General features: G+C 39.8%; 1 protein-coding gene across 2 annotated transcripts in view; it reads left to right on the top strand.

The window, feature by feature from the left end:
- The first annotated feature begins 8,601 nt into the window (after positions 1-8,601).
- Positions 8,602-11,873, top strand: part of GALNT7 (polypeptide N-acetylgalactosaminyltransferase 7) — a 39,645-nt gene continuing 36,373 nt past the window's right edge. Inside the window, exon 1 of one of the 2 annotated variants that reach the window (XM_063310680.1) lies at positions 8,602-8,826. In XM_063310680.1, coding sequence (XP_063166750.1) covers positions 8,701-8,826 — 126 coding nt within the window. In that variant the 5' untranslated portion in view covers positions 8,602-8,700. The remainder of the gene's footprint in view (positions 8,827-11,873) is intronic. The other variant, XM_063310679.1, reaches the window with a different exon arrangement.

The following is an 11,873-nucleotide window of genomic DNA, read 5'->3' as shown; positions in this document are numbered from 1 at the left end:
AAACAATAATAATGAAAGATGGGTGATGCTAATTGTTAGGGAGAAAGAATAGCAAAATCAGCTGCACAGAAAAACAGATCTAACAGTTGGCAATTGCTCACTTGTGTTATGTTAAAACAGATTAAATTCAGTTATGCACCATCATAGTATGCTATTTGCTAAATAGGTTTGGAGAAAAAACCAAGAGAAAAGAAAGAAAATATACTTTGGCTCCAGAATTTTTCTATTCTGCTCTGAACATATTGCTGTTCACATCACTAATTTAAGATGCTTCATTCTGAACTAGATGATGTTGTTTACATCAACAAACTATGTTCTGGGAATATAGAGGCTTTCTTTTATAGAGTCACACCATTGCCCACCTAGCCCAGGAATGTACAGCTTCTGATGGCTTGAGGGATACACCAGGCTTTGCATGGCATGTCAAAGGACACACTTCAAAAGTAGATGGGAGCAGGATACAGAGAAGGATGGAAAGTCTGTGGATTTTAAGGAACGAACTGATTGACTGATTAATTGCCAACTCATGTCAACTCTTAACATCCACATAGGTAGATTTTCTCCATGATGATCTGTCACTTACCTTTCAGGTCTTCCAAAGGTGCACTCATCACTGCTGTAACTAAGCCTATCCATCTTGCTGTTGGTTATCCACTTCTCTTTCCTTCTACCTTTCCCAACATTTCCCAAGTCTTCTCCTGAGAGTAATGTCCAAAATAAGATAATTTGAGCTTGGTCATTTGTGCCTCGAATGAGAATTCTGGATTGATTTGTTCTATCATCCATTTGTTTGTTTTCTTGGCTATCAACCTGGGTAACCCTGCTGGGAATATATACTCTTGGCATACACTCCTGATGTTCTTCACTCATCCTTCCCAGGAACACACCCTATCATACAGCACAGCTCAACAGGTCTTGGAGGAGCAGAGGTTAAGGGATGAAATGGGCATCTTAAATCTCTGAAAAACTTTATTTTGTTCTTAAAACCCCACACAGATTTTCCCCAATATATAAGGTTAAAATGATTATAAGGATCTAAGAGACTTCCCCACCAAATACTGTAGATGCATATATAACAAAGCACACACCTGATCTAACTCAACATTGTTAACAGTGTCAGCAGCTCTCCATAGTAGCAGATGCCAGAATTTTGCATGCAAAACATGTGCTCTCTCCCTGGCCCTTGTTATACTCATGACAATTGCACTTTCATAAGGTTCTAATACTTTTACACCAAAACAGCTGAACATTAACAATATACTAATATTATCAAACTGTGCCATGACTGGTAATTTCACAAATCCTAACATTATTAGATATGGTTTTGGGTGAAAAAAAAAAGACTTAAAACAAAAGTCCACAAAACAAATGAATTAAATAGACTGAAATCTAAATAATAAATGAATTTACCATAGGAAAAAAAAATACTTTGCTTGGTTCGTGAAAAAATGATTTGGAAATACACTTCTTATCTGAACAAAAATAATGCCATAGGGTAAGAAGAATTATTCATTTTCTATGTTCCAAACCTAACCATGTATTTAGTTAGTGAAGCATTATTGTGAAGTAGCTATCTTCAGACTACAAAAGATAGATCTGCTCTATTCTTTATTTCCCAAATTCAAATATCACAAGTGGCAAAACACATATATGTAAATAAATCCATCTGTGGGTGTTTAGTGTTTGATCCATTAAATATTACTGAACCATAACTCCCAGAAACTCCAAACATCCATGACCCATATTTCAGATTCTTTAAACACACACACACAGACTTAACATTTCAATATTCAGTCTCCTCTTCAGAACATGTTTTGGTAAGACCCAAACAGTTCTTTTTGGTAATTTTCCGGCTTGCCCAGGAACTAAACCAGCTCAAGTTTACCAGCCCATATTGGATTGTACTAAAACCAACAACCCAACTTCAGCAGCCAGTTGCTGTCTATGCCCATTTCAGCTATTTTAGCTGTCAACACTCACCTTAATTTACAGCCTTCCCAAGCTTTTTCTTCCCAGTTTTTCTGAATGGCATGGCATCCAATTATCATATCAGTCTACCTGCAGTCTCTCCTTCTCCTATGAGAGCATTTCTGAAAGAATTTAAACTAACCCTACTCTAAACTCCTCATCAGAGAAAATAGAAACAGTTTTGCTTGGTTGTCTGCATGGATGCATAGATATAACAAAAGTCACTGAGGTGCTATGATGGAGAGCTGGCTTACCACAAATAGCTATTTATGCTGAGGTTCTTGTTTAATGTTTGTCGAATAAGGAGCAGAGCCTGTTGCTGGACCTCTGCTATAAACACCATCCTTCTAAACAAAATTCATCTGAATGGCTTGTGGAATTGCTAATGACTTCATTACAAAATTACAATGGATCAGGAGTTGAGTCTTTTGAGGTGGTAGGTAAGGAATGACAGACATTCACTGAAAATGGTTTTTTTTAAAAAACTTGAATGTTTGCAAGATTATAAAATTTTATACAATTTTGCAATCTCATCTCCAATGATTTCATGAAGAAATCCTGAAGTCTTTCAAAATTTCAACATTCTAATGCAAGATCTTATAAGACTTCATGGAACAACATTGAGGTTTTGTAAGATTTGGGCCATTTTACTTATTTAAATTAATACTGTGGTCCTGTGGATATTGTCTAAGGCTATTTCAGCAACATTATCATCTATGTGTACCATGACAGTTGATTTACAACAGATCACACCTTCTGTGGCTATCAACTGCAATACCAACTGAAAATGATTCAATGACAATCCAATCAGCCAACAAAAACTCAAAACCTTTTAGTACAGAGTTTCTGGTTTAGCAACTGTTTTTATAGCAGCAGGGGCAGAAGAAACATACGATCTATTTATTTTTTGTTCCTCAGTAAATCTTCTTCAAGTATACATAAACCAGTCCAACTTGATATTCAACCAGTATTTGTACCAATCATATCCAGCATCAGATTTCTATCTCATGGTTTGTATGATGCCTTGGGACCAAAATGCTGGTAAAAGTTACACAACTACAGCAAATGTTAAAGTGATATGAGTAAACACAAGGATACTGTATGCATGATGAGAATCTGATGTGAACTCTATTAATAAGACTTCTTTATTCAACATGTTTTAGAAGGACTATGGTTAGGCATTACTGATTGTTTGGATTAGGCTAAAGGGTTTCATTCAAGTTTCTCTATTTTGTTTTAATTACATAATTCCTAATATCCATACACATATACCTGTAATGGTATGTGGAAATGACCTTGGGAGACAGGAGGAAGAGCCACAGCCTAGACAACAATTTGATAAAGAAAATTTGACTCTGAAAGAGGAGGGGTGGAGAAAAAGTCTCAGAAGGAACCCTCTCTAGTTTTGGGGAGAGTAAAGGGACCGGAAGGTACAGTACTTTCAGACTTACCAGATTCTTTTAATGTAACCTTAAAATAAAGATATAGATAGTACTTTTGCTTTTTGTCTGGACTACCTTGAAGGGCTGTTTTGTTGTTTATTAGTTCAGTTGCTTCCGACTCTTCATGACTTCCTTGAAGGGCTAATTACCCTATCTTATCTTGAAAAAGAGAATGAACAAATTAATTAGTTTACAAGACAACTATTCAACTTAAAACACATTTCCTTGAAAGTAAATGTCTTTAACAAGTAGTCACTTTTTAAAAAAATGGAATGAGGCTGCTTGGATACCAAGGCATCATTCCTCTTATATAAAAAATCTCTTTGAGAACTGTGAAGATGGCATGATTTCATGTCACTAATTTTACAAGCAGACTTTTTCCCCCAAATGCCTCTAGCTTGGTTATAAACTGCAGTCGCAGTTAGATTAAAACTAATTATGTTAAATATGGTCCGTCATATCTTCCAGTCCCAGACTAATGGTTACCTGATGATTAGAAAGCTATTCTTCTTCCAGGGAAACAAAGATGCATCAGTGTCTCTGCTGCTCCTTTTTTGTTTTGGTTGCTTTGCTTTTTGAATGAAAGAGGTTGTGGAAAGAATTAGTCCTTTCTCATCACGTGCAGGAGATATTGACATTGTTTACACAATTTTCATTTATATGTTTTCAAACATTTTTAAAATATCAACAATTAAATTGTTGATCAATCAGCACTAATATTGTTGAGAGACTGTTAAACTACAGCTGGGTATGATTTGCTATGTTGCTTGGAGAACATTTTCTGAGTAAAATCTTTAATTATGGTTAAATGTAAGCCTGGCTTTATGTGTTACACAGTCACACCTCTAATTACTATTACAACTTTGCCCTCTTCCTGTGTTTGTGCTCCACTTAACTATTCTCAGATACAACTGCATGTGAACCCTAGGTTGATTTTTAAAATATTTTCGTACAAAGTCTTCTACATTTCAGTACAGCAATGACAACCTACATCTGAACAGAAATTATTATTTGGAGAGGAACTTTAGTTTTATTTTAAACTAAGTGGCACTCAATCACCTGAATTTAATATCAGAGATATCTGCAATAAAAAATATCCTGTAATTATAACTTCTTAATAACAAAGCTGTTCAGCTTCCCTTTTTGCTTTTCCAACTGCTACTCAAAATTCTATGGCTCCTGAGCATGGCCAGTCATCACTGGGTTATGCCTTTTTTTACGCTTTTTAAAAACTGCTTTTTTTCCTTTTGCATCTTAGCATTTCCCATAGCACGTCAAGATCTTGGTCCTGCTTTTCTGAGGCCTCATTCTGGCTATAGTCCTTTCACTGCCTGACTTTACTTTTCAGAGAAGTGATGTTACGGGAGTTGCTCCTACAAACAAGTAGCCAATGCATCAGAGAAAAGAGATTTTTTTAGCTTAATATCTCACTAACACAATGTAATCATCATTTCACAGCAATGCAGTTTAGAAGTTTTGATGCTGTGAATTTCCATAGCAAAAGCATTTACAGAAAGCATCCAAAAGTTCTTTAATAAATTTATCTGCTGAATATTTTCTACTTTCACAGCAGAACTCACATTACAAACCCCACAGTTAGTAACAGCACAGTCCTTAAGCCAAAACTATCAAAAAGCTATATGAACTCATCAATCCATTAATCTGTAATATAGCCCTGAACTTTCAAATAAAAAAACAAAAAATGGCAAAGGTTATATAATATTGCATCTGCTTTCTAAAAGTTGTATTTGTTTATTCATGTACATATTGTAAGTTTCAAGAATACTTATTATGGGTTAGCAATCACAGTTATAGTGTGAAAAACAGAATTAAAAATAATTTGATGTACATTTCCCTGTTAACACACATCTAAGTTTAAGCAAGTCACATTACTTATCCTGGGGTTTACATGATAGAAGAGTGCTTAAGACTGTGGGCCCCACCATGTGTTATCTTTGAATCAGGTCAATAAAGGTGTACAATTTTATTAACTTTCTAGTAATTCTTTGTATTCTTAGTGAGCTTCCATTAGGCTTAGCTCTTGAAAAACCTCTAGTACCTACCTTTCTTTCTTTCTTTCTTTTCCTCTTTCTTTCTTTATTGGATTAATATGGACACCCAATTTGAGCATTGTGACTAAGGTAGCTAACAACAAATTCCAGTGAAAAACTATTTATGGAGAACTTTATAATAGCATGTATGTTTTATGAAGGTTATTTCATATAGCAATTATTGTAAAGAAAAGAAATTGCCCATTATGCTGGCAAAGCTCAACAAGACGTAGAAGCAAATTAAAATTCTGCTGTCTGGATATGTCAAGTTTAACCTGTTGTCAATATTGAATTAATTTTAATTTATGATGCATATTGTTCTTCATATTTTATTTTAGAAGTAAAATAAACATTGTATCAATATGAAATTTTCATTATCAGGTACAGTGGATTTTTTTGCAACTTGTCTTGCTTGAAAAGCAGAGGATATTCTATCATAAGCTAAATATATAATGTGGAAATAGGGCAACAACAGAACAGTAGAATAATAAGATGGCATAGCTATATTTCTGATAACAGATCAATCTGACACACTGCTTCCTTATTATTGTAAAATTTGCTGCAAACCCCTTTCCCCCCAAATATCAGCTTGATTTAGAATAGAAAAAAGTAATAAAACAGGAACAATGTTTACTTTGGCAATTGCTAAGTTTTTATAAACCACTGACAATCTCTTTGATTGGTACCACTGATATTGCTACCCCACTGCTGCATTGTAAAGATCATAAATTGTAAATAACTAGGTAGAGATTCAAATGAAACCACAAGTCCATCAAAGCAGAAAAATGAAATGTTGGTTGACTTTTTAAATAAGTAGCACCATGGTACAGAACAATCAGCACCATCTCTGCTTCTAACACCATAAAATCACTGCCACACTGGCTACATTTATTTATAATTTATAGATGTAGATATTTATCTAGATCTATTGAATGTATGACTGTGTCATAGAACAGAGACCATACTGTACAGTGGAGAAAGGCAGTTGTGAAACATGTTGTTGATACCCTCACAAAATAGCTAAAGTGTAGGGAAAGGAGTCTTACCTATTCAAGAAATTTCTACTGTGACATGGATTATCACAAAACTGTCATGGCTTGGGACCAGGTTACTTGTATGACCATCACTCCCTGGTTTATCTACCTGTCCTGTTAGATCTGGCAGGACAGGCATGTTCTGGGTCCTGTGCATTGCAGTGTGGTATTTGGCAGGACCCAGGAAGAGGCCCTTTTCTGTTGTGGTGCCCGCCCTCTGGAACATCATTCCCCTGGAGATTATATTTGCCATAACCCTGCTGGCATTTCATAAGGCCTTGAAGACCTGAGTTTGTTCTCAAGCCTAGGCCGTGTGTGTGTGTGTGGTTGAGCCCTTATCATAGTTAATTGCTGTTGGTTGATTTTTATCTTGGTTGCCTAATATATTATTAGTTTTTTTTATCTTATTTGAAATATTCGTTAGCCAACCAGAGTCATGTATTTAAGATGGATGACTGTATACAATGAATAAATAAATGAAAGTTTGCTTGAAGGCAAACTAGTAATGTTGCTGCCTGCTGTCCTTTCTAGCTGCTTGGAAAGCTCAGTAATATTCTGGTTTAATTGGTATATGTAAATAAAGATGATCTGGTAGATCATCTTTGCTTTGCGGTATAACAGCTTTTTTATTTTTATTTTTTATTAATAAAATAAAAAACAAATGTAGTCATTTAGGGCTCTATATTCTTCCTGTATGAGATGGCTATGCCCTTTACACCTATGAACTATTAAATAGATTATTACAGCAATGCCCATAGGATATTTCTAAAATAAAAGGCAAACAATACATACTATAAGAATAACAAAAAGAAAGGGACTTTCAGTGGCAGCTCACAAATATTCTAAGGACTTGCCCAAAAAACAGTACCACCCCCCCCCAAAAAGGGAACAAAGAGGAGGAACTAAATTGTCAGGATTCTCCTTGATACTTTTAAGCCCCAGATGTCACTTTTATTATGAAAGATCAGTGGGCCTAAGTAGATGGTTAAACCTCTGAAGATCAAACAACACCTTCACTTGCATTCTCCCCCGCACCCCAGGAAGCTATCAACGCAATGCTTTGATTAGGGCTTTTCATTCTGCAGGCTCGAAAGACAATATGGACAGGAGGATCCCGAGTTCGCAGAGCAGAATTTGCCCATGAGAGAACTACCAGGACACTCATGTTCAGAGGTGAGTAACAATTCCTTCTAAATAATCGTTTGGGGCCTGTTTGTTTGGATAGTTCCATCATTGGCATTCTGTGTGCTGAGGCGGAAGTGCATCTGAGCTGGTACGAAGCAAGGTGAGCCGATTAGCTTGCTCCTTTCTTTCAGACAGCTACATTTACTTTTCTTCCCTCATCCTTTCCCCAATTCCTCTCCTAGGATATTAATCTCTGACAGTCTAGTAATGCTTGAACACCAGGAACATTGCGAGTCCTTTTTATGATTTCTCGGACACAGCTTTTCTTTTTGGTCGAATTTTCTCCCGTGTCAGTCCAAAGGAAGACAAAGGCGAGTTCCTAAAGAATAGGCCGACATGCTGTTCCTCCTTCCCACCTCGCCAGAGCTGGGAGAAGGAGTCCGGCATTTACACAGCTTTTGTGAGGTTACAAATCCACCTCCATTAAGGCGACGTGTCGAAGAGGAAAAAAAAGGGGCAGGAGGCAGCCTCGAGTTGTGTAGTCAACCTAAATCAAGCCCGCGGGCTGTAAACGAGCCACGTGGAGCCTTTGCTCTGGAGGTGACTTCCTGCTTCGCTTCAACAAGCTGGCCTGAAAGACTAACAAGGAAGACAGAAGGAACGAGAGCTACAGCGTATTCAAAGAGAACAGGAAAAAACCAGGCACAGCGTAGTCGGGGAGAGGAGCAAAAAAAAGTTTGCGCTTTTGCAGGGAGGGAAGCGGGCGCACAGCAAGAGGCCGGCAAGGAGAGGCGGCAACAATTGGAGAAGACTGAGGAAGGCCGAGGAGGAGGAGGAGAAGCGAAGCTGCAGGGGAGGCGAGCGAGAGCGACGACGGGGCTCGGCGCCAGGCGCCTGCCTGAGAGGGGGAGGAGAGGCAGCAGCAGCCGCTAAAGGAGGAGGGAAAGAGGAACCACGCAAAGCTCAGCTCGCAAGTGAAGAGCCTCAGCAGCAGCAGCAGCAGCAGCCGCCGGGAGGGGGGCGAAAGCGGGATCCCGGCGGCGGCGGCGGCTCGGGGAGGTGGTGTGGCCGGGGCTGAAGATGCGGCTGAAGCTGGGCTTCCTCTTGCGCGCCGTTCTCCTGCTCGGTTCCTTCCTGGGGCTGTTGCTGCTCTGGTCTTCGCTTTCCCTCCGAGCCGAGGAGCCGAGCCCGGGAGACAGGATTCGGGTAAGCGGCTGCCGCGAAAAGGAAGGGGTGTGTGCCTGCGCGGGGAAAAGTGGAGTGTGGCTCCGCGGACCGGCCGGCGGCCCTCTCCCGCTGGATGCCTAGGCGTCGGGCCGGAGCCCTCTTTTGATCTGGGTCCGGCCGAGAGGGGGCGGCGGCGGCGGCGGCTTCGGCTGGCGTTTGTGCTGTTGCCCAGGCTGCGGCCTGTGGCGTTGGCAAGGCCTGCGAAAGGGACGGCCGCGGCTTTGGACGGGGTCTGCTGCGAGCTCCCCTTGCCATTGGCGGTGGGCAAGGGGCCGCCCAGTCGTGGCAGTGGGCGGGCGGCGTTTCTCGACGCTGCCGGGCTCTTACTAGTGCATTGCCTGCTTAAGTGCTTTTCCTGCTGTATGTGAAGCGGGACTTTGCCCGTAGCAACCATCTAGTATGTCCGGAAGGGTGGGGAAACGCCGTAGGTAATATTGTAATTTGAAGGGCAGGTGTAAGATGCCTCTTCCCCCAGGTTGTGGGAATAAGTGGCATGCTTGAAGATAGATTCTTCTGACAGGTGCTTCCATCTGAAACAATGACATACAGAGATTCATAAAATATTTTTGCTCTTTAAGCATTTCTAAGTATCTTGCTATAGAGAGATACATGCACTTTAATACTTATCATCCATTAGAGGCTATTTTTGATCCACTGGAATGTGCTAGAAATTTAGAGGGATACTTGTGTCTTTAGCACTTTGTCCTTCACCCCCAAGATGGAATGCATTTAATACTTTGTCCTCTATTATCCCCACCCCAAACCATGTAAGTAGGTTGGGCTGTGAGTCAGTGACTACAAAAGTCACCACTTGATTTTCTGTGGTCAAAGGTGGACTTGAACCTGGGCCTCCCTGTTTCATCCCAGTGCAAAATTTCAAATGTAGGCAGAAAAGAAAACCTTACCCGTAGGGCTTTGCATTGTATCTCATTTAAACCAGTCAGCCTACTTCCATGTGTACTCTTACCTTACCAGGAACTTGTAGTCCAGCAGGTGGTGCATTGGTGTGCTGCCTTGCACACTTGTAGTCCAGTGCTATGTTCTTCAGTTCACTGGAGCTTATTTCTAAAAAAAGTACATGTAAAGGAGGTTCAAGGATGATGAAGCTAAAGAAATATATTCTGTGAAACTAATGGACCATGTCAGAGTGCCTGTTTTTTGTTTGTTTGTTTACTAGTCCTGCTTTTACAAGTTCTCACACAAAAAGTCTGTGGGTGGGTGTGTTTTTAAAATCTTCTTCCAAACCAAAGAAGGCTTTGCTACTAATATTTCTTTTGTCAGTTTGCTGTTAGAGATACAAGAATAGGGCTATTAATTTGGCTACCAGTTATACCTAAACTTGGCAAGGTTGGCGATTTGTCCCTATACTGTATTTGGATAAAATGTCACTTGTGTCTTTTTGAACTCAGAAGTGCATGCCTACATTTTCTTCACTCCCTTAGCTGTTCTTGAAGGCTTGAACATCAGCTGTTCAAGCCATCTATTTCTGGTAGTGTGTTTTTTTATAGTGTATATAGTGTATATAAGTAGTTTTGAGAGCCAGTTTGGTTTGGTGGTTAAGGCATCAGGCGAGAAACTGGGAGACCATGACTTCTACTCCTGCCTTAGGCACGAAGCCAGCAGGGTGACCTTGGGCCAGTCACTTTCTCTCAGCTCTAGGAAGGAGGCAATGGCAAACCACTTCTGAAAAACCTTGCCAAGAAAACTGCAGGGACTTGTCCATGCAGTCTCTGATAATTGGACACAATTGAGCAGATTAAAAAAATGTGTTTTTAATTTTAAATGTAATGGCAAAGCTTTGTCTCAAGTATATGCAAACAGCATATTAGCACTTTTAATTGCTAATAGTACGCCCACTGATCTGTGCTCCATCAACCTTAGGGTTTCTTTTGGTACTGATCTAGTACTTCCAGAATTCTGTCTGTCTAGAAATGAATCCAGAGATCCAAGTATGCAGTTGAATGGTGTAAATACAGGTAGTCCTCGCTTGATGACCATTCATTTGGCAACTGTTCAAAGTTACAGCAGCTCTGAACAAATGGTACTTACACATGGTTTCTGAAGTTATGGTTGTTGCAATGCCCCCGTGGTAAAAATTTGGGTGCTTGGTAGCTTGCCTGCACTTCCAACCTCAGGGGTGCTTCAACTCCCATCACCTGCCTATCTCCCCCACACTTCTGCCCTTTTGGCCACCCTGCACAGCAGCACTCCTCAGTGGCATCACTGGGGCTGAAGTAGCAGTGCAGGGGTGGCCAGCTGAGACTGCTGAAGACCCTGGGCCTCTACTTCAACCCCAGTGCTGCTGCCAAGGAGTGCCACTGTGCAGGGCAGCCAAAAGGGCAGATATGGGGGGGAGATAGGCAGATGGGGGAGTTGAAAAGGAGGCAGTCCCTTGCCTAATGACCAGTGGGATTTAGTTAACGACAGCAATAGGGACTGTCGGAATTGCCATCACTAAGCAATGCAGTCATACAACGTCACTCTTTACAACGGAGAAATGGAAATTCTGGTCCCAATTACTGTTGTAACTTGAAGACTACCTGTACCATGATTTGTTTGTTCTTTTTCCAGTTGAGTCTTTGCTAATTCTGTATAAGAAGCAGATTAAAATTTAAATACTGCCTTGATTTAGATTAGTCTGATGTCTAAATAAAGGATGTATGTCAAAACTATAACAAATTAGGTAAGGTGTTTCTTACTGAGAACCATCTAAAACAGTGGTGTTAGCCAAACTATTAAAGCAATTTGTGTTTAAATTATGTACATATAAGAAAGACATTTTTAATGAAAATCCGGAAGATTAACTGCAGCACTCTTGACACTATATAAACCAGAATGCTTTGACTATACAGTATCTTGTGAGATATTTTAATAGTTCTTCCTGACATATCAGGAGTCACAAATTCCTTTTCACCAAATATTCCAGCATCTTGCAGCAATAAAAAAAGTATAGATGAGCCCCCGTATTAATTAGTATAAGGCAGTTTTGCCCTAAACTGAGCTTGTAATAAGATTGAAAACAAGTT

This window comes from Candoia aspera, chromosome 8 (genome assembly GCF_035149785.1).
Source record: "Candoia aspera isolate rCanAsp1 chromosome 8, rCanAsp1.hap2, whole genome shotgun sequence".
Lineage (NCBI taxonomy): Eukaryota > Metazoa > Chordata > Lepidosauria > Squamata > Boidae > Candoia > Candoia aspera.
This window is presented reverse-complemented; position numbering and strand designations above follow the sequence as displayed.